A 21,068-nucleotide genomic window follows, 5' to 3' on the forward strand; every position below is an offset into this window, starting at 1 on the left:
GGGAAAGTTATATCCCAGTTCTTGTTTGTTATTTGTTTTTTGGATTTCCTAATGTCTACTACAGGGGTCTCAAACACGCGGCCCACGGGCCAAATGTGGCCCGCAGGACACTAGTTTGAGGCCCCCGCCTTGATAGGAAAGTTTAACGTTAGTGCGGCCCGCGCAAGTTTGATATGGATGCTGTATGGTATCATGTACCCAGAAAAAATTTAAATTTGACTAATGTTCATGTTAAAGGTTAAATAACTGTTAATAGTTGTCCTCCCTATCCATGTGGAAGTGGTAAGTTTTTGGCTATTTAAGTTTAAAGAAAATAACTTGAAGGCTTAGGCTTTTAGGTCGCTAGCTCTCTAGTTTGCGAGTTAGCATGTGTCTCAAGACCCTGCAGTTGCGCAATATGTTGTAAATAAAAAGAATATAAATGTGACTATAGTCGTGTTTTGTCATGTCTACAGGGCTCTAATAATGCTTTGGTAATTTTAATCTGAAAAAAATAATTTGTCTACCCACCAACTATATGTGGTTTAAGTTTTTATTATTTGCCGTTTTATTACTATTATTATATTTATTTATTTATTACTGATTGATTGATTTTCTTTATTCTTGATTTGTTTATTTATTTTTCATTTTGTTTCGTGTAGAAAAATAAAAAGTAAGATATTTGAGAACAGTGGAATGTTTTATCAGAGCTTTTCTTGTAGAAAATTGGAACCAAAGCGAAGTTTTTTTAAATTTTTTTGTTTTTAATAAATGCGTTTTTTTTTTTTTTTTTTTTTGAAAACCTGATGCGGCCCAGTCTCACCCAGACCCGAGCTCCAGTGGCCCCCAAGTAAATTGAGTTTGAGACCCCTGGTCTACTACATTCATTCATATCCTTTGCATCTCCAGGGGGCTAAGCTCCCCCTGTCCTCAGAACCTAGTGACGCCTCTGGTCAAGATGTTTTGTGGAGCGTGGTGCTCCTACTCCATGGTAGAAGTATCATCGTCCAAGATTTGCTGAAGGAGCTTGTGGAGCATTTCTTAGCTAAAGAGTGAAATAGTAAAGTGAATATGAAATGAATGTATGAAATAATAATAGATGTTGATGAAAATATATTTTAGTCCTCACCGGAAAATGTTGGACAGTGCTGTTTTACACACGCACACGCACGTTGGGGCCCCGCCCCCTGTGACGTAATTGCCCCATCAAATCTCTGGTCCAAACCAACAAAGTGTTCCATTCCCAGCACAAGCTGGTTCTCCTCCACCCAGCTAAGCTTCTCTCCATTCCTCACCGCAGAGGAACATTGTGGGAAAGACTTCTTCCACTCCTCCACTTCCCGCTCGGCCTTGGCCTTAAATCGTCGGGGTTCTAGAGACACTTGGAAGCAAGTCACCATGGCAGGTTTGAACTCCGTGGATGCTGTGAAGAGGAAGATTCAGTGTTTGCAGCAGCAGGCGGACGACGCCGAGAAGCGGGCTCAGGTCCTCCAGAGTGAACTGGACGGCGAACGAGAGCTCCGGGAGAAAGTGAGACAATCGGCTTTTTATCACTTTCGTGTCTCTTTTCATCTCGCGGAGCCTTCGGGGGTCAGGCAGCCTCGCTGGCTGCCACAATGCTAGGCGTTGGTCTCTTTCCGTAGGACGGGGGAAAGTTGGGATTCCTGGAGATTTGTGCGCATGCGTAGTGACTTCTTCAAGTTCAACAGTTTGCCATCATTCAAGTACATTCAAGTACATTCGAAACGTGTACTACACGTATTGATTCGTGTATTGGTCCAGTTAATGGTGGAGCATGGTAAGCTAACTTATAGCACTTATAACATTTCAAGACGATGATCACATGTACTATACTAATACACACACTGTACAATGCTAATACACATACTGTACTATAATAATACACATACTGTATAATACTAATACACATACTGTACAATACTAATTCACATACTGTACAGTACTAATAGACATACTGTACAGTACTAATACACATACTGTACTATAATAATACACATACTATATAGTACTAATACACATACTGTACAATACTAATACACATACTCTACAGTACTAATACTCATACTTTACTATAATAATACACATACTGTATAGTACTAATACACATACTGTATAATACTAATACACAGACTGAATAAAACTAATACACATACGTACTGCACAATACTAATACACATACTGTACAATACTATTACACATACTTTAGAGTACTAATACACTGTACTACACTAATAAACATAGTGCATAGTACTAATACACATACTGCATAATACTAATACACAGGCTGTATAATATTAATACACATACTGAACAATACTCTTACACATACTATATAGTACTAATACACATACTGTATAATACTAATACAAATACTGTGTAGTACTGTTGCACATCCTGTATAATGCTATAATACCTGTACAGTAGTAAGTAGGATCCTAAGGAGGCTGTACAGTAAGTAGGATCCTAAGGAGGTTGTACAGTAAGTAGGATCCTAAGGAGGTTATACAGTAAGTAGGATCCTAAGGAGGTGGTACAGTAAGTAGGATGCTTAGGAGGTTGTACAGTAAGTAGGATCCTAAGGAGGTTGTACAGTAAGTAGGATGCTAAGGAGATTGGACAGTAAGTAGGATCCTAAGGAGGTTGTATAGTAAGTAGGATCCTAAGGAGGTTGTACAGTAAGTAGGATGCTTAGGAGGTTGTACAGTAAGTAGGATCCTAAGGAGGTTGTACAGTAAGTAGGATCCTAAGGAGGTTGTACAGTAAGTAGGATGCTAAGGAGGTTGTACAGTAAGTAGGATCCTAAAGAGGTTGTACAGTAAGTAGGATGCTAAGGAGGTTGTACAGTAAGTAGGATGCTTAGGAGGTTGTACAGTAAGTAGGATCCTAAGGAGGTTGTACAGTAAGTAGGATCCTAAGGAGGTTGTACAGTAAGTAGGATGCTAAGGAGGTTGTACAGTAAGTAGGATCCTAAAGAGGTTGTACAGTAAGTAGGATGCTAAGGAGGTTGTACAGTAAGTAGGATCTTAAGGAGGTTGTACAGTAAGTAGGATCCTAAGGAGGTTGTACAGTAAGTAGGATGCTAAGGAGGCTGTACAGTAAGTAGGATCCTAAGGAGGTTGTACAGTAAGTAGGATCCTAAGGAGGTTGTACAGTAAGTAAGATCATAAGGAGGTTGTACAGTAAGTAGGATGCTAAGGAGGTTGTACAGTAAGTAGGATGCTTAGGAGGTTGTACAGTAAGTAGGATCCTAAGGAGGTTGTACAGTAAGTAGGATGCTAAGGAGGTTGTACAGTAAGTAGAATCCTAAGGAGGTTGTACAGTAAGTAGGATGCTTAGGAGGTTGTACAGTAAGTAGGATCCTAAGGAGGTTGTACAGTAAGTAGGATGCTTAGGAGGTTGTACAGTAAGTAGGATCCTAAGGAGGTTGTACAGTAAGTAGGATGCTTAGGAGGTTGTACAGTAAGTAGGATCCTAAGGAGGTTGTACAGTAAGTAGGATGCTTAGGAGGTTGTACAGTAAGTAGGATCCTAAGGAGGTTGTATAGTAAGTAGGATGCTTAGGAGGTTGTACAGTAAGTAGGATCCTAAAGAGGTTGTACAGTAAGTAGAGTATGAAGAGGCAAAGAGAAAGAATGAGACAAAGAAGCCTCTCAAAGGCACAATCTGGAATGAATGTGATGTAGTGTCAGCTATTCACACTGTCATCATCTCTTGATGCCAAAGGAAAATAACGTGTACATTGAAGAGAAAAACGGTCCTAAATAGAAAAGAGATTTCCAGAGAGATTTTGCTTAGCTTAGCTTCATGACAGGATGAGGCCACAGAGAGTGATGAAAATATGGGAGATGATGGAGGCTTTGGAACAATATTTGACTCATCCAGTATTCCATCCAATATTCCCTCCATGAATGCAGTCAAAACATATTTTTCTTGGCTAAAGAAGGATTAGTAATCCACAAGAGCGAATAAGACATTTCCCTTCATAATGAACCATAAGCAACTTTTATTAGGCCAGCTGTGAGACATAATCCCTCCAGCGTGTCCTAGGACTGCCCCGGGGTCTTCTCCGGGTGGACGTGCCCAGAACACCTCACCAGGGAGGCGTCCAGGAGGCATCCCGACTAGATGCCCGAGCCACCTCACCTGGCTGATCTAGTACATCGATGTAGGAGATAGACTTAATAGATACAGTTACTAAATATACCTAATAGACAGATCTAGTACATAGACTTAATAGATACATCTAGTAGATAGATGTAGTAAATACTAGATCTAGTATATACTGTAACTCTGATTAGGGCTGGGTGATATGGACCAAAACTCATATCCTGATATATTTAGGTTGAATATTGATATACCATAAATATCTTGATATTTTTTCCACATAGTGTGTTTAGACAAAAGTCAAAGCCATATATGCATGCAACGTTTTTTTAAAATGTAAACAATCTTATAGAACAATAGCCGCTGAAATTAAATAATATATTATCATTAAATAAATATAGAAAAAGTGAAAGTGCAGTCATGCTAGTCTTTCTGTAGCAGGGTTAGCGCTGTTAGCACTTCCATCTCACGTTCCCATGACACACAGTATACGTGGTTGATAGCATCTTCATCCAGCAACCTTTATACTGTCTTTTTCACTATTCACTGTCACTATGCAGCCTCTCCTCCTCTGTATCTCCATGGGATCTCCAGTCATTCGGCATACCAAGGGGTGCTCAAAGCTATGAGCTGCAAGCTACCAACTTAACAAGATGAACATCCATAGCTGTGGCTATAACATACAGGTGCTGAAGGCCCTCGCGCTGGTAGATCTAGCAGATAGAGAACTACCAGCTCAAAAGTTAAGTCTCAAAAACGCTTGCTGATAATATCGATTAGGCTGAAAAGACAACGGTTGTGCTTCCTCGTTTGTCCAGAAGTAGCCATTAGTGGCGGCTGTCATGAAGTTAAACACACATGCTCTTTCTTTGCTGCTGCTGATGGACGTAATGTTAGTTCCTATCTACGTTGGGAGGTGAAATCAATGGGCCCAAGAAAGAAGTTTAAATGATCAAAATACAGCAAAATACTACAAGTATGACATGCTACCATGAATGTTACTACATGCTCACAGCATGGATAGAAAGCCATAAAACCTCCTTCAGCTTTCTTAGAGGGCTTTATAGTGGAACTACTGTAAGTGTGTCCCATGATGTGCATTGGTAGCTCCCTCATGCTAATTCATGCTTTTGCGTTCATGTTTCACGATGATGATTGGGGTTGTTACACTTCGTTTAATAATCAATCAGAATCAGAAAAGGGTTTATTGCCAGGTATGATCAAACACTTACTAGGAATTAGTTTTGGTATAGTAGGTGCAGACACATCTATTAAAAAAGAATGAAAAATACAAAATATACAGAATAAACAGTATAAATATATGTACACAGTCTGTTTTTTGTTTGTTATTCCGGAAGTGCAGTCTGATTGATTTCATTGGAGAATGGGGAACATCAAGAGAAGAACATCACTGAGTTCTCAGATGAAAGAAGGATAGAAGTTGCGTGTCAAGTAAAGTCGTGATGTCTTCTGGTTGACGGACTTTCATCTGACTTGTTTTGATGGCTTCTTTTTTTAAGCTTCATGTACCATAAAGCATGCTCCTGTAGAACCCTCACTGCCCCGCCCAGGATGTCATCTGCCAAATCTGGTCTGCACTTCCTGTGACCGAGACAGCAAGCTTCTTTTTTTCCACACTTTCGTCATCCTTTCAGCACTTGGCAGCGACATTTCCCATCCTGCACCTTGACTGCCAGCAGTTTTGGCCAGAGATGTGCTTGCCTTGAGCGCAGCTGTCAGACTTAAACGCCGCCGGCTTCTTCAGTCCAACCCACATTTCTGATTAGGAGGAGTGAGATCACTTGAGGCAAAACCTTGGCACACTCTGCCATGTACTTTAGTGTACAGAAACAAATCATCTGCTTAATTTGTACTTCTATTTCAACTGCTAACTGATGGCTTTTTCCACTGACCTCAGGGAAAGGATCTTTTAATGGGGGTGCTTTCAGAGCACTGCACATGGGGAAAAAGCACAATGTATTTGCAGGGGCGTAATATTGACAATAATTTTCATCATCATGGGTGGGGGCGATGGCGTTGGCACCTACCCAACTCTTGTACTTTACCTTGCTACGTTGCATCTTCTGGTACTCGGAAGTATGTGGACACACATCTTGGATGGTTAGCTGACACCATACTACATTTTCTCCAAGGGACGTTCATTTGCTAACTCCCGTCATTTCCTGTAAACATGCTGCTACTTTATTGTACAACTTTGAACCTTGTGGTCTATACAACGCTGTGGCTAATTTATGGCGAAGTTCACAACTGCTACTAATTCTTTAAATTAGGGCTGCAGCTATGGAATATTTTATATATATTATATTATATTTTAGGCGGCACGGCGGTCGAGTGGTTAGCGCACAGACCTCACAGCTAGGAGAACAGGGTTACATTTTTTTTTTTTAACTTGTTTTGTTCTGGAATTAATTTTCTTCATTTTTGAAGAAATTATGAATCTTGGCTGCATGGCGTTCAAGTGGTTAGCACACAGGCCTCAGAGCTAGGAAACCCGAGTTCAATTCCACTCTCTGCCATCTCTGTGTAGAGTTTGCATGTTCTTCCCGTGCATGCGTGGGTTTTCTCCGGGTACTCCGGTTTCCTCCCACATTCCAAAAACATGCCAGGTTAATTGGCCACTCCAAATTGTCCATAGGTATGAATGTGAGTGTGAATGGTTGTTTGTCTATATGTGCCCTGTGATTGGCTGGCGACATGTCCAGGGTGTACCCCGCCTCTCGCCCAAAGACAGCTGTGATAGGCTCCAGCACCCCCCCGCGACCCTCGTGAGGAAAAGCGGTAGAAAATGAATGAATGAATATTTGAGTATTCTACTGTATATTCCTTTCAATTCATTGAGTAATTGGATACAACATATTTTTGCTTGGGAAAAGAATAATTATTACTACACAAGAGTGAGATAAGCAAGATATTTCACTTCATAATAAATGACCAATTGGTTGAATGTTTTAGCTAACCAAGCATTGTGTTTGTTCAAAGGACATTGTGCATAGGAACAAAGTGTATTTCCTTGGGTCTGAAGGACTCCATGATGAGGCTTTGTGTATCCATCCCAGTCTGGAGGTGTTTAGTGGCGAAGGAGAGAGATCATCATGACTTTATTAAGACTAAAAGGCTAAAGGCTAGTTAGAGAAAAGACATATTCTTGAGTTTTTGTTTTGTTGACCTTACATTACACATTACTTTCAACTAAATCATACCTTTACAATATCATTATATTTATTACTATTATGTATACTGTATATTGTAGTCATATAAGAATGTTCCCTGTGATTGGCGACCCTCGTGAGGATAAACGGTGCAGAATGGATGGATATATATATACATATATATATATATATATATATATATATATATATATAATTTAAATTCAGAGTCTTGTATAAAAGCTTAAGCCATATGATGAATGGACTTGTGTCCAATGGTAAAGCCCATGTATTTGTTGGTAACAAACTGGCTTACTATTCTAATGAAATGTCAGCCTCTGCACACATTGCTACTAAATTTCAACAATTACTCTTATTTACAGTTGGACAGCGCTTTTATTTTGAAGGCCGGTAGTAGGTCCTGTGTGTGTACAACGAGTTGGGTACAAGAATAAACGTGTCCCGTTTTTATTCATCACTTGCACATTTGTCATGGGGCCTTATAGAACCTTCAAGTGGTTAAGATGTTCGGCAAGCCGGAGTCAACAACACTTGCTAAACACAGCTAACCCCGCTAGCTTCAAGATTCCACCAATCTTTGTTGGTGCTTATATTGTGAGCGGTCCGCCGAGTAAATACTTCCCCCACAAATGCTCCTTCTCACGATGACAGCATTTCATTCATCTTATGTAGCAAAGTCCAAAGCTTGATATCATTTATATACCGGTATAAGTCATTTTCTTATCATTGGAAGACGCTATACCACTATTAAACATATCGGCTAACCCTAATGCTCTGCTCCATGTCTAACAATCCCAGTTATTCCTACCACTATCAACCATTTACACCCCCAAAAATGCAGAAGTGGGTTGGGGAAAATGCTGCTATGAATGGAAGATGTCATGAGTGATGCGGTGGCTTTGTTGGGCCTCTCGCGCTCACATTCTGTGGGGGGGGGAAAAAGTCTTCCTGATTGCTTCTGTTTCCTTTGGAAGTTCTCCCAGGGACTAGTTGGACTTTCCAAATATAACAAGACTTATTTCTGTGTGGCGTCAGTCGCAGGCCTTCCGGAGAGCACTCCCACATCGTGGCTTGTGGGGGCGAGATAATCCACTCCACAGCATGACCAACAACAATATTGGAACAATCATCCATCAGAAGATCCAATAGACGTCCACTCAATAAAAGATCAATTTGGGAGAAAATTAGCGTTCAAAATACTTTCAGGGTTTGACTAATCATTTCATGTGTTTATAGATCCATTTTTAAAACAAACTCTCTTAAAGGCAGGAGTCATTTATTGACGGTCCCTAGTGTAAACAACCAGTGGTTAGAGCGGCGCTTCCTGTGCGAGCTCCCTGCGCCGTGACACGTGGTCCGGGCGCAGTGAAGGGGAATTAGCGCTGTAGCTAATATCCAACGTGAAACTAACTTGACCACGGGACACAGCAGACATGTCTGCATGGCGGTGTTGCCTTTTCTTCTTCTTGCGGGTGGCAGGAGTCAAGCGGCAACCGGCTTTAAGGCGCATTACCGCACTTAGCATGTTAGAGCGTGGCCCGGAGTTACCAATGTGATACGGCAACCTTCAAAAAATAACGGATCAGCAGCCAATCCCAAGCTTGAAGATCGAATCGTAACCTCCCCGCAAACAGTGGCTAGTTTTGGGTTCAATTTGGGTGATGTTGACAACCGCGTATGTTGACGACAGCTAGTCAGCTAGTTGAGGGGCCATGACAAGTTAATTTACAGGTCCTAAGTTTATTTGTTATGCTAACGTATGACTTGAGGCCGTGTGTGATCGTGTAGATGCATTTCCTGAACAGAACATGCATGAACTGAACACCCCAGCAGCGATGTGTCACTCATTAGCCCACTGCCCTGGAAACGTAATTAGATTCCTCCCTTGTCCTTGATTTTCTCTCTCATTTGATACTATGCTCCCTTGCAGTATCTTTTATGGCCAATCCCAAAGGAGCTGGACTGTATCCAATCCACAGTGTCCATGTTTATGGACAGCAGTCATTGCCATTAAGGAAGAAAGGAGATATATTTCAAGTTGTTCACCGTTCTGTGTGTGTTCTAGAAACAAATAAACCACACACACACACACACAAACAAATAAAAATGACCAGGAATCTGTCTATAGTGTCCTGAAGCTAAAAGAACCAAGATGCATTCAGAGAATGATTCACCGACACATGGATGCTTTGTCAGGGCACACCAGTCAGACTAGATAGGACGGCCCTAGTCTAGTTCATGCTCAAAGACTAGGTGAGACACACCAGTCAGACTAGATAGGACAGCTCTAGTCCAGTTCATGCTCAAAGATTAGTTAGGATACACTAGTCCGACTAGATAGGACAGCTCTAGTCCAGTTCATGCTCAAAGACTAGGTAGGATAGCCTAGTCCGACTAGATAGGACAGCTCTAGTCTAGTTCATGCTCAAAGACTAGGTGGGACACACACCAGTCAGACTAGATAGGACAGCTCTAGTCCAGTTCATGCTCAAAGACAATGTGGGACACACCAGTCAGACTAGATAGGACATCTCTAGTCCAGTTCATGCTCAAAGACTAAGTAGGATAGCCTAGTCCGACTAGATAGGACAGCTCTAGTCCAGTTCATGCTCAAAGACTAGGTGGGACACAGAGCAGTCAGACTAGATAGGACAGCTCTAGTCGAGTTCATGATCAAAGACTAGGTGGGACACACACCTGTCAGACTAGATAGGACAGCTCTAGTCCAGTTCATGCTCAAAGACTAGGTAGGATACACTAGTCCGACTAGATAGGACAGCTTTAGTCTAGTTCATGCTCAAAGACAATGTGGGACACACCAGTCAGACTAGATAGGACAGCTCTAGTCCAGTTCATGCTCAAAGACTAGATGGGACACTCACCAGTCAGACTAGAAAGGACAGCTCTAGTCTAGTTGATGATCAAAGACTAGGTGGGACACGGACCAGTCAGACTAGATAGGACAGCTCTAGTCTAGTTGATGATCAAAGACTAGGTGGGACACAGACCAGTCAGACTAGATAGGACAGCTCTTATAGACCAGTTCATGCTCAAAGACGAGGTGGGACTAGGCTGATTTGTGTGTTCTACCTTGTCTTTGAGCATGAAATGATGATGCCTAGATGAGAGGTCAAAGGTCTTCTAAGCAACCTTCTAAGAGTGTGCAATTGAAGCATATATTTAAATGTATAGGTTTACATTTACCTACAGGTACATACTAGTATACTTCACATTTGCACATCTATACACACACCATAAGCCATAAGCTAGCCTAGGATGACCTCATTACAATTTATCACTTGGAATGTCAGGGGAGTTGGTTCTAGAGAAAAAAGACAAAATATGTTTAATCATCTAAAGCAGGGGTTCCAAAACTTTACCAACTCAGGGCCCACTTGAAAATCTAAAAAATGTCCGCGGCCTACCTTTGTCCTATAAACAGTACATAGACGAAATGCTGCGTTCTCAGAGCACTTAACTTATTATTAACTTATTATTAACTTTCCGCAGCAGTCCAGTGCCGATTGCTCGCCTCCATTTTTAAAACTGAAGAATGTCTGGAGCTGCGTGTTACGTCATATCTGAGCATGCACTGAAAGAACGCACCCGGGATAAATTTAAACAGGAAAAGATCAAATTCAATCTTGCTAATATTTTATAATTAAACTCGGGACATGTTTTATATAGATATATATTTTCTTTTTTAAGACAAACTGGACTTGTGACTAAAGTATAGAAAGGTTTAGGGTCCATAGATGGCGATAATGCACACGAAAGCTGCTTGCCAACCGCCAATAAACAACAGAAGAAGAAAAACACCACAAAGAAGAACGCACCCGGACAACTTTCCGTTTGAGCAGAACACGTATAATATACTTATTTCTCACAAGTGCACCACACTTACTCTCCAATTAACAAGTAGCTCAATCTTATCAGACATATCAAATATTCATATACACCCTATCATTATTACTGACCACGCCAGAGTCTCTCTCTTTTTCACTAACCAAACCAGTACACATACTAAATGTTGCAGATTTAATACATCATTGCTTAAAGACCCAGACTTTCTAAAACCCTTTGAGAGAGAATAGACAATGTTTTCAGATTTTAATGACCAACCAAAAACCTCGGCTTGTGTTCCCTGAGAGACAGCAAAAGTAGTAATGCGCGGAAAAAGGATTTCCTAGCCATTATATAAGAATAAAATCAAACTCCTTGAAACTGCTCATCTCATGCAGATTCATAAGATGAGAATACCCTGAATAACCTAAGAAAATTGAAATTAGATTTCAGTTCCAATTGCAAAGACTATGTTTGGAGAAGCTCGAACATGCCAATAAATCTTGAAAATACTTAGCTAACCTATTAAAACTTAATAAAGAAAAAAGCTCTATCTCCTCCATTAGAAACTCAGAAGGTAACATCACTCACCTCCCGGAGGAAATTAATTCAGTCTTTAGGGATGTTTATAAAAAATTCGATACACCTCAGATTAACGCATCTGTCCCAGACATTGAAACATTTCTTAGCATCATTGAATTACCGAAACTAGAAGAAGATCAGATGACAAACCAGGACTTACCCATTTCATTAACATATCTTCATGATGCTCTACAAGTATTTTTTAGAATGGTTTTGGAAATATAAGAAAACGCACGCCTACCCGCAAATATGAACTCTGCTACAATAAATGTTCATCATAAGATAAGACTTTATGCCGATGATGTGTTACTCTTCCTAAAAAAAACTCACACTCCTCACTTCACGAATCAATAACATTAGCACCTTTTCGGACTACTCCATTAACTGGTGTAAATCCACAGTATTGTCAATAAAGTTACGAGAGTTTTGAATTTATGAGAAAAACGTTGTACATTTACCAGAAGTCATAAACTTTTACAAATAAAATTGTGAATTAACGAGAAAAATATCAGAGGAAAATGTAGTGAATTAACCAGAAAAGTACTGATAGTACTTATGCAGTGGTCCCCAAACTAAGGCCCGGGGGCCGGACACGGCCCACTTCCACATTTGACCCGGCCCCTTGAACAATAAAGCATGGTCATTTTTCTGTCATAGAACTGGAAATGGTAACCTATTGTGACGTGACTACAACCACACTTTGCCCGAGTCATAAAACATAAACAAACATACGACCCTGACCCTGGCCCCCTTCAGAGGAAAGAAAAGTCATGTGGCCCTCACTGGAAAAAGTTTGGGGACCCCTGGTACTTATGAGAACTTAGGAGTATTTACCAGACTAAAGTTGTACAGTTGAACATTTAAGAATAAAGTCATACATGGAGTTTTAGGAAATGTGTGAAAAACGTTGGAAAAGTTAGGGGCAAACGTCATAACTTTATGAGAATAAAGTTGTACATTCATCACATTGAAGTTGTAAATGAAGGCGAAAATGTCACTTAGTAAAAGTCATTTTATTAAGTACGGCAGAAGCAACAAAAAAAAAGTTGACGAGTTAGTTCAATCCTGCCATTGTATGATCATCTCATGTTATTCTGGAAGAATGTGTCCTTATTTCAAGAACAAGGAGGGTTTAGTCCTTCAGCTAGGAAAATACCAAGGAAATCTTGGGTTGGAGTGCTTTTTAAATATCACAGACTGTTCTGTACTCCTGTTTTCATGCCAGTATCACATGGTTCTCGTTGAGAATGAAATGTGAACATGGTGTCCGTTTGCAGTCCTTCTTCTTACCCCCTTACCCTCCTTTCCCCTGTTAATGGAATGGGTGAATGGTATGTGTGTGTGGGGTGGGGGCATCTTGGACGCGTTAAAGAAGGAATGAAGGTTAAAGAAGGTTAAAGAAGTATTTTCTTCCAGGCGGAGGGAGATGTTGCAGCTTTGAACCGCCGCATCCAGCTGGTGGAGGAGGAGTTAGACCGGGCCCAGGAAAGGCTGGCCACAGCGCTGCAGAAGCTGGAGGAGGCGGAGAAGGCTGCAGACGAGAGTGAGAGGTTGGTATCGACGTGATGGCTCTTCCCCTGAATTAACAGACATGGCGTTTGTGGGGAGGGGGCGAAGAATATTGCATTCATTGTACAACCTGTACACAGAATGCTCATCTCATGCTAAAGTACTAGCTATAAAACAATAGATGCTATTTACAATGGTGGGGAATTGTAAAGATTAGAAGACTAGAATGCTACCATGCCAACATATCATGCTAAAAGATAAATAAAGCGGCTACTTGATCAATCCCACCAGGGACTCCCATGAACGTTTAGCAGTGCTGCTAGCTAGGTTTTGATGGATGTTTCATGAGATTAAGGTTAGGATTAGGGTGAGGATGAAGTTTTGATAGATCTTTCATCAGATTAGTGTTGGAACTAGGATTAGGTTTTGATAGATGTTTCATGAGATTAGGGTTGGGATTATTGTTGGGACTAGGATTAGGTTTTGATGGATGTTTCATGAGATTAGGATTAGGATTGGGACTAGGATTAGGTTTTGATGGATGTTTCATGAGATTAGGGTTGGGGTGAGGATGAGGTTTTGATAGATGTTTTATCAGATTAGTGTTGGGACTAGGATTAGGTTTTGATAGATGTTTTATCAGATTGGGACTAGAATTAGTGTTGGGGCTAGGATTAGGTTTTGATGGATGTTTCATGAGATTAGGGTTAGGATTAGGGGTGGGGTGAGATGAGATGAGGTTTCGATAGATGTTTCATCAGATTAGTGTTGGGACTAGGATTAGGTTTTGATAGATGTTTCATGAGATTAGGGTTAGGATTAGGGTTGGGACTAGGATTAGGTTTTGATGTATGTTTCATGAGATTAGGGTTAGGATTAGGGGTGGGGCGAGATGAGATGAGGTTTCGATAGATGTTTCATCAGATTAATGTTGGGACTAGAATTGGGTTTTGATAGATGTTTCATGAGATTAGGGTTAGGATTAGGGTTGGGACTAGGATTAGGTTTTGATGTATGTTTCATGAGATTAGGGTTAGGACTGGGGTTGGGGTGAGGATGAGGTTTTGATAGATGTTTTATCAGATTAATGTTGGGACTAGAATTGGGTTTTGATAGATGTTTCATGAGATTAGGGTTAGGATTAGTGTTGGGACTAGGATTAGGTTTTGATGGATGTTTCATGAGATTAGGGCTAGGATTAGGGTTGGGACCAGGATTAGGTTTTGATGGATGTTGCCTCAGATTAGTGTTGGGACGAGGATTAGGCTTTGATAGATGTTTCACCAGATTAGTGTTGGGACTAGGTTTAGGCTTTGATAGATGTTTCATGAGATTAGAAATGTAATTCATTAGATGAGCGGTTTGTGGGCCTTACCCTCAACCAACACGGTGAAAATGTGTGTAGGAGTAGGGCTTCATGGCTGAAGGGCTCCAGACACTGGCCTTCATCATTCTGGATGATGATGGATTTAACATGTTTTCATGTTGATGATCCGGAACAAAAAGCTATGAAATCATGTCCTACTGTACTTGCATCCATCAGAGGCATGAAGGTGATAGAAACCCGAGCCATGAAGGACGAGGAGAAGATGGAGATTCAGGAGATGCAGCTGAAGGAGGCCAAGCACATCGCAGAAGAGGCCGACCGCAAATATGAAGAAGTCAGAAGAACATCTAAATACAGTCACGGTTTCATGGGAATACACTCCACCATGACACACCCCTCATTCTTCTTGCAGGTGGCTCGTAAGCTGGTGATCCTGGAGTTAGATCTGGAACGAGCCGAGGAGAGGGCCGAGCTCTCTGAATGGTAAAAACACTAGCATCTTCAGCATCTTGGATGCTCACACCGTTCCATCATTAGCTTCTTACTAGGGCTGGGTGATATGGACCAAAACTCATATCCCGATATATATAGGATATATACAGGAAGAAGGCATGTCTAGTTAGGAATGACAGTTGACATAATGTGTTACTTCAAGTCCCAGTGTTTCCACAGTAAAGCCAGCGACCTAGAAGAGGAGCTGAAAAATGTCACCAACAACCTGAAATCCTTAGAAGCCCAGTCCGAGAAGGTGAGGAAGTGGTTGTGACTGCACTATATTCTATGAAAGACATCTTACGTAAGGACAAATTGAGTATAAGAGTGTTTGTATGTGTTGGCCAACAGTACTCGGAGAAAGAGGACAAGTACGAGGAGGAGATCAAAGTTCTGACTGACAAACTGAAGGAGGTGTGTTGGATGTTTCTCCTTCTTGTCAAATATTCATAAAGTCTGGTGGGCCTGGCACCGTAACACATTTGGCTGCTCCGTAATTGCTAAAACCTATCATCCATAGTCCAGATTCCATATTATCCATTGTTGCACTGGCTATTGTCATGAAAGCTGTCATTCTCATTTCAACCACTAGATGGCACTCAAGTATAATGTACCTGTGTGAGACACTGGTAGTACCAAGAATGACACTACTTCATGAAGAACCAAGCTACCTCACTCTAACCACTACTCATGAATTCCTCAGTAACTACTCTTGACCCCACTCATGACTTGCTCACTAACTACTCATGACTTCCTCGCTAACTATTCTACTCATTACTGCCTCAGTTACTACCCTACTTAATAGTTCCTCATTAGTTCTTCATTACTTCCTCGGTAACTACTTTATTCATTACATCCTCAGTAACAACTCTACTCATTACTTCCTCACTGGTTTTCATTACTTCTTCAGTAACTACTCTACTCATTATTTCCTCAGTAACAACTCTACTTATGACTTGCTCATTAGTTTTTCATTACTTCCTCAGTAACCACTCTACGCATTACTTCCTCAGTAACTACTCTACTTAATAGTTCCCCATTACTTCCTCATTACTTCCTCAGTAACTACTTTATTCATTACATCCTCAGTAACAACGCTACTCATTACTTTCTCACTAGTTTTCGTTACTTCCTCAGTAACTACTCTACTCATGACTTCCTCAGTAACAACTCTACTCATTACTTGCTCATTAGTTTTTCATTACTTCCTAAGTAACCCATCTACGCATTACTTCCTCAGTAACTACTCTACTTATTAGTTCCTCATTAGCTTTTCATTACTTCCTCAGTAACCACTCTATGCATTACTTCCTCAGTAACTACTCTATTCATTACTTCTTCAGTAACTACTCTAATTATTAGTTCCTCATTCGCTCGTCATTATTTTCTCAGTAACTACTCTACTTATTAGTTCCTCATTAGCTCTTCATTATTTCCTCAGTAACTACTCTACTTATTAGTTCCTCGTTAGCTCTTCATTATTTCCTCAGTAACTACTCTACTCATTACTTCGTCAGTAACTACTCTACTCATTACTTTCTCAGTAACTACTATACTTGTTAGTTCCTCATTAGCTCTTCATTATTTCCTCAGTAACTACTCTGCTCATTACTTGCTCATTAGTTCTTCATTACCTCCTCAGTAACTGTTCAACTTATTAGTTCCTCATTATTTCTTAATTTCTTCCGCAGTAACTCCTCTGCTCATTAGTTCTTCATTACTTCCTCAATAACTACTCTACTTATTACTTCCTCATTAGTTCTCATTAGTTCCTCAGTAACTACTCTAAATGTATGTGCTTTTGTTATTAGTTCCTCGTGGGTTCTTCAGTAACTACTCAGTAAGTGTCTACCTGTGTAACTGTGTGCCTAAGTGAGGCATTAGCTTGACACAGTCATAGCCTGTACATATGTTTTTGCAATATAGCCAGCAACACTATCAGTGGCGCACACTGTTCTGCACTGTTTTGTTTATATTGCCGACTAATGTCAATTTGTTGAGTGTGTCGTAATTATCAAACTGTTTTTTTTAATCATTCATTGAATCAGTTATGGTGACAGACCTTAAGCCAAGACTCTGGAATGACATATTTATCATGTTCATGTGCTACAATAGCTTCCTGGCCTTGACACGTCTCTTCATCACAGTACTGTCATACAGACAAATGTAGCGTATTTGTAACCGTACTTACTGTATGATCTCAACATAGCTATCACATTTTCTTCTTTTGCCCATCATATGAGGGAATTATCATTCAATCATTATCACACCAATCAATCCCATAAGATTAAAGATGGGTCTTCCTGGGCCACAACCCCTCAACTTGAAATGTCTACTTGAGATGTTGTGTGTTATGTTGTATACATGTTGTATAGACATCTGGGGATACTTGGTGGTGTTTTGTTTGAGCTTATCCAAGGTGAAGATGTTTAAAATGTAGTCATGGTGGCATGTTGCGTGTGTGTGTCCCATCAGGCTGAAACTCGGGCAGAGTTTGCCGAGAGAACCGTGGCCAAGCTGGAAAAGTCCATCGATGACCTGGAAGGTATGAGTTATCAAGTCCTTAGCGGACGAGTGCATGCAAGTGCTCCGGTAGTTGGCAAGCTCCTTTTGCTGCCGGACCACCGTCAGACCTTGCCCATATTTTTCAACTTGGGCACCTCAATTATCTTACATTTCAGGAAGGACTTCGGGCCATGCAAAATAAGACAAAAACTATGTCCTTGCTTGATACGCTCCTCAATACTTACTTTGAAGGACTGCATAGGAGAAGATGCAGAAATCAATGATTACACACAAAATTGAAAATCCCATTAGCATTAGCGGTTTGACATGGTGATAACATGGAGCATAAAATACTGCACAAGAGAGAAGATGACACATTCAACATCTCTTCTTTAGTCTTCTTTAGGCGTTTTTTTTAAAGAGAACGACAGGAGTATTAGTAGACCACACAGGCTGGATGACATGAGGGTTCTGTGTGCATTGCTTCTATGGTGGAATGATTAGAGTGAGTGAACCCCCCTCTCATTATCATGACAGACCGACAAACGTGTCAAAGCTTTTCTATGGCTCTCTGTGTCAAATATTCTTCATTCATAATTCATAATCCATCCTTATTACAGCTGTGCTATGTGAAGATGTTGATTGGGGTGGCCATAATAAAAGGCCACTTCAAAAAGTGCTCTTTTTTTTAAATAGTTATGGTTTTTTGGTCTGACAACATAACCCCTGCCGGAAAGCAGGGGTGTAATGGATTATATTTCTTTCTATTATAGATTATATTTCAAGTAAACGTGTGTTGTCAAATGATGCAGAACGTCCATGCCATCATCCATCATCCATGCTTGACGTGTCTTTGGTTTTCTCTCTTCTCCTTCTCCCTCCGCTCTATGGGCTTGTCTGTGTGGCCGCTGTGCATCACACCTTCACACCTGCCTGCCTGTACTTCCTGCTGCTACTTGTACTTCCTGCTGGCTACCTGTACTTCCTGCTGGGTACCTGAACTTCCTGCTGACCTACCTGTACTTCCTGCTGGGCTGCCTGTACTTCCTGATGGGTACCTGTACTTCCTGGTGGGCTGCCTGTACTTCCTCCTGGCTACCTGTACTTCCTGCTGGGTACCTGTACTTCCTGGTGGGCTCCAGACGAGCTGTACGCTCAGAAGCTGAAGTACAAGGCCATTAGCGAGGAGCTGGACCATGCCCTCAATGACATGACATCTCTGTAGTTTGTGCTGTCTTGCTTTCATTCATCTTCATCATGTGCCTTCTGTCCATTTGACCAATTAAAAGCCTCTTCTTTCCCACGTAGCATCTCATAGCTTCATTGGTCATGGTTTACTCACATGTGTACAATAACTGTAGAGTTTGATTGGGATCAAGTAGGCTGGCTTTAGCCAAGGTGAGACTACTGTGCTATTTCACACTATGCTTGCTTTTATTCACACTCTAAGGAGATCCAGTCCAAGAACTTCTGGATATTAGAAATGGAAATGCATGCTACTGGTACTATGCTTGTACTTTGCATTAGCAAACTTAACATTTCCAAGCATTCATAGTTGCAGTACAATAGAACCTGACTATGTATCTTTATGTCCATCATCCAGAAAGATCATCCATGAGACGTGAACACGTATTGTTCTCAGTAATCAATTCATCCATCCAGCCATTCTTCCATCCATCCATCCACCCACCCATCCTTCAATCCATCCATCCTTCCATCCACCCACCCATTCTTCCACCCACCCACCCATCTATCCATCCATCCATCCATCCACCCACCCATCCTTCCATCCATCCACCCATCCATCCTCCATCCATCCACCCACCCACCCATGCTTCAATCCATCAATTCATCCTTCCATCCACCACCCATCCATCCATGCATCCATCCACCCACCCACCCTTCCATCCATCCATTCATCCTTCCACCCACCCACGCATCCATCCGTCCGCCCACCCATCCTTCCATCCATTCATCCACCCACCCTTCCATCCTCCCACCCACCTATCCTTCCATCCACCCACCCATCCTTCCGTTCATCCATCCACCCATCCAACCAACCACCCATGCTCCGACATTTCTGACATTTACTCTTGACATCTCAGATTATTATAATAATAATATTATTATTAATTATAATAATAATACTTATTATTATTCTTTGTTTGTTATTATATTATATTATATTATATTATATTATATTATATTATATTATATTATATTATATTATATTATATTATATTATATTATATTATATTATATTATATTATATTATATTATATTATATTATATTATATTATATTATATTATATTATTACATTATATTACATTATATTACATTATATTACATTATATTACATTATATTATATTATTATTTGGCTCTAATACTCCCTTGTACCTTTCTTTGTTTTTACTCTTCAGAGAAATTGTCACATGCCAAGGAGGAGAATCTGGGTATGCATCAAGTCCTGGACCAGACTCTCCAGGAACTGAACAGCTTATAAAGAAACACACACATGCACACACGCACATGCACACACACAAAGAGAAAAGATGAGACGTAACATTCCATTTCAGTTGGACTCCATTCCACATGCCCAGGAAGAGAATCCCCACATGGTTGCTTACTTCTTTTGTTGTTTGTTTTGAAGGAGAAACTTTAGTTTTTTATTAAAGACAGGAAGTTAAAAGACACTCCAGCGTCAGAAATGTTAGCCATGAATAACCACTTCCAGCCAAAGAGTTGGCACATGTTGGCACACAGTGGCTGGAGAAGTTCGCCAACGTTGGTAGACTCCTGCACGCCTCCTACTGGTGAATGCAGGTAGGTCCCTCATGGGGGGATGGATGAAGGCAGAATTCAACACGAGCAGCTTTGGGGTGTGTTCTCCAGCCCCGGTACAGTCCAACAAGTTTGTACTGTATGTTGGACCATCTCATTTCACCTTCTTTGGCAACGTTTTTTTTAATTGCAACAAGTCTGACCCATCCTAATGTATATAGTAGATGATGTTGGCTATATTTTGTCTTTTTCTCACTTCCTCATGCCAGGGGAACCTTCAAGACCAAAGAAAGTTTTTTTTTTATCATATGTCATCTCATTTTCATCAATCCCCCTCAGTGCCAGCCAATAAAGGCAGCAACTTTTCACCTTTTTGTGTGTGTTTCTGTGCTGCCTTTCCAAGGTAGAAAGTTGGGTTGTTGAGTCAGGGAGTTATTAATAAGAGATATTAACCACACTCGTACTTGCCATCAATTTGAATGATGAACATGTACACGTATGGCTTATTTTGTGATGTTTTTTGTAGGTTACATTTAAAAGTTGATGTATTTGACATGCATGAAATGACACAAACATCCCGGCTCGTTCCTGGACATTCGCTTTTCCTTCTCTTTCCTGGAATTGTCGAAGTCTAATTGTGCTGGGAAAGTTTATTCATACTACTGGATTATTACAGATGATGATTAGAATCATAGATATCTACTAACATGAGCATGCTTACAAAAGTATTCACATG

General features: G+C 40.7%; 1 protein-coding gene across 2 annotated transcripts; it reads left to right on the forward strand.

Annotated features, from left to right (window-relative positions):
- Positions 1 to 1,192: 1,192 nt before the first annotated feature.
- LOC131129773 (tropomyosin alpha-4 chain) lies at positions 1,193 to 20,868 on the forward strand. 2 transcript variants are annotated; one of them, XM_058073623.1, is made up of 8 exons: positions 1,193 to 1,509; positions 13,133 to 13,266; positions 14,769 to 14,886; positions 14,965 to 15,035; positions 15,225 to 15,300; positions 15,396 to 15,458; positions 17,520 to 17,589; positions 18,692 to 18,852. In XM_058073623.1, the coding sequence occupies exons 1-8, from the start codon at positions 1,378 to 1,380 to the stop codon at positions 18,772 to 18,774; spliced, it is 747 nt and encodes a 248-aa protein (XP_057929606.1). In that variant the 5' UTR covers positions 1,193 to 1,377; the 3' UTR covers positions 18,775 to 18,852. The 2 variants fall into 2 exon arrangements, with proteins under 2 accessions (XP_057929606.1, XP_057929605.1); XM_058073622.1 differs by lacking the exon at positions 18,692 to 18,852 and adding an exon at positions 19,972 to 20,868 and having other exon boundaries at positions 1,196 to 1,509.
- Positions 20,869 to 21,068: the final 200 nt, after the last annotated feature.

This window comes from Doryrhamphus excisus, chromosome 5, assembly GCF_030265055.1.
Source record: "Doryrhamphus excisus isolate RoL2022-K1 chromosome 5, RoL_Dexc_1.0, whole genome shotgun sequence".
NCBI classification, from domain to species: Eukaryota; Metazoa; Chordata; class Actinopteri; order Syngnathiformes; family Syngnathidae; genus Doryrhamphus; species Doryrhamphus excisus.

Excerpts from the sequence above, each read along its gene's own strand:
- LOC131129773 (XM_058073623.1), top strand. The coding sequence starts at position 1,378 with ATGGCAGGTTTGAACTCCGTGGATGCTGTGAAGAGGAAGATTCAGTGT. Across the intron at positions 1,510-13,132 it reads AACGAGAGCTCCGGGAGAAA|GCGGAGGGAGATGTTGCAGC; the intron begins GTGAGACAATCG and ends ATTTTCTTCCAG. Across the intron at positions 13,267-14,768 it reads GCTGCAGACGAGAGTGAGAG|AGGCATGAAGGTGATAGAAA; the intron begins GTTGGTATCGAC and ends TGCATCCATCAG.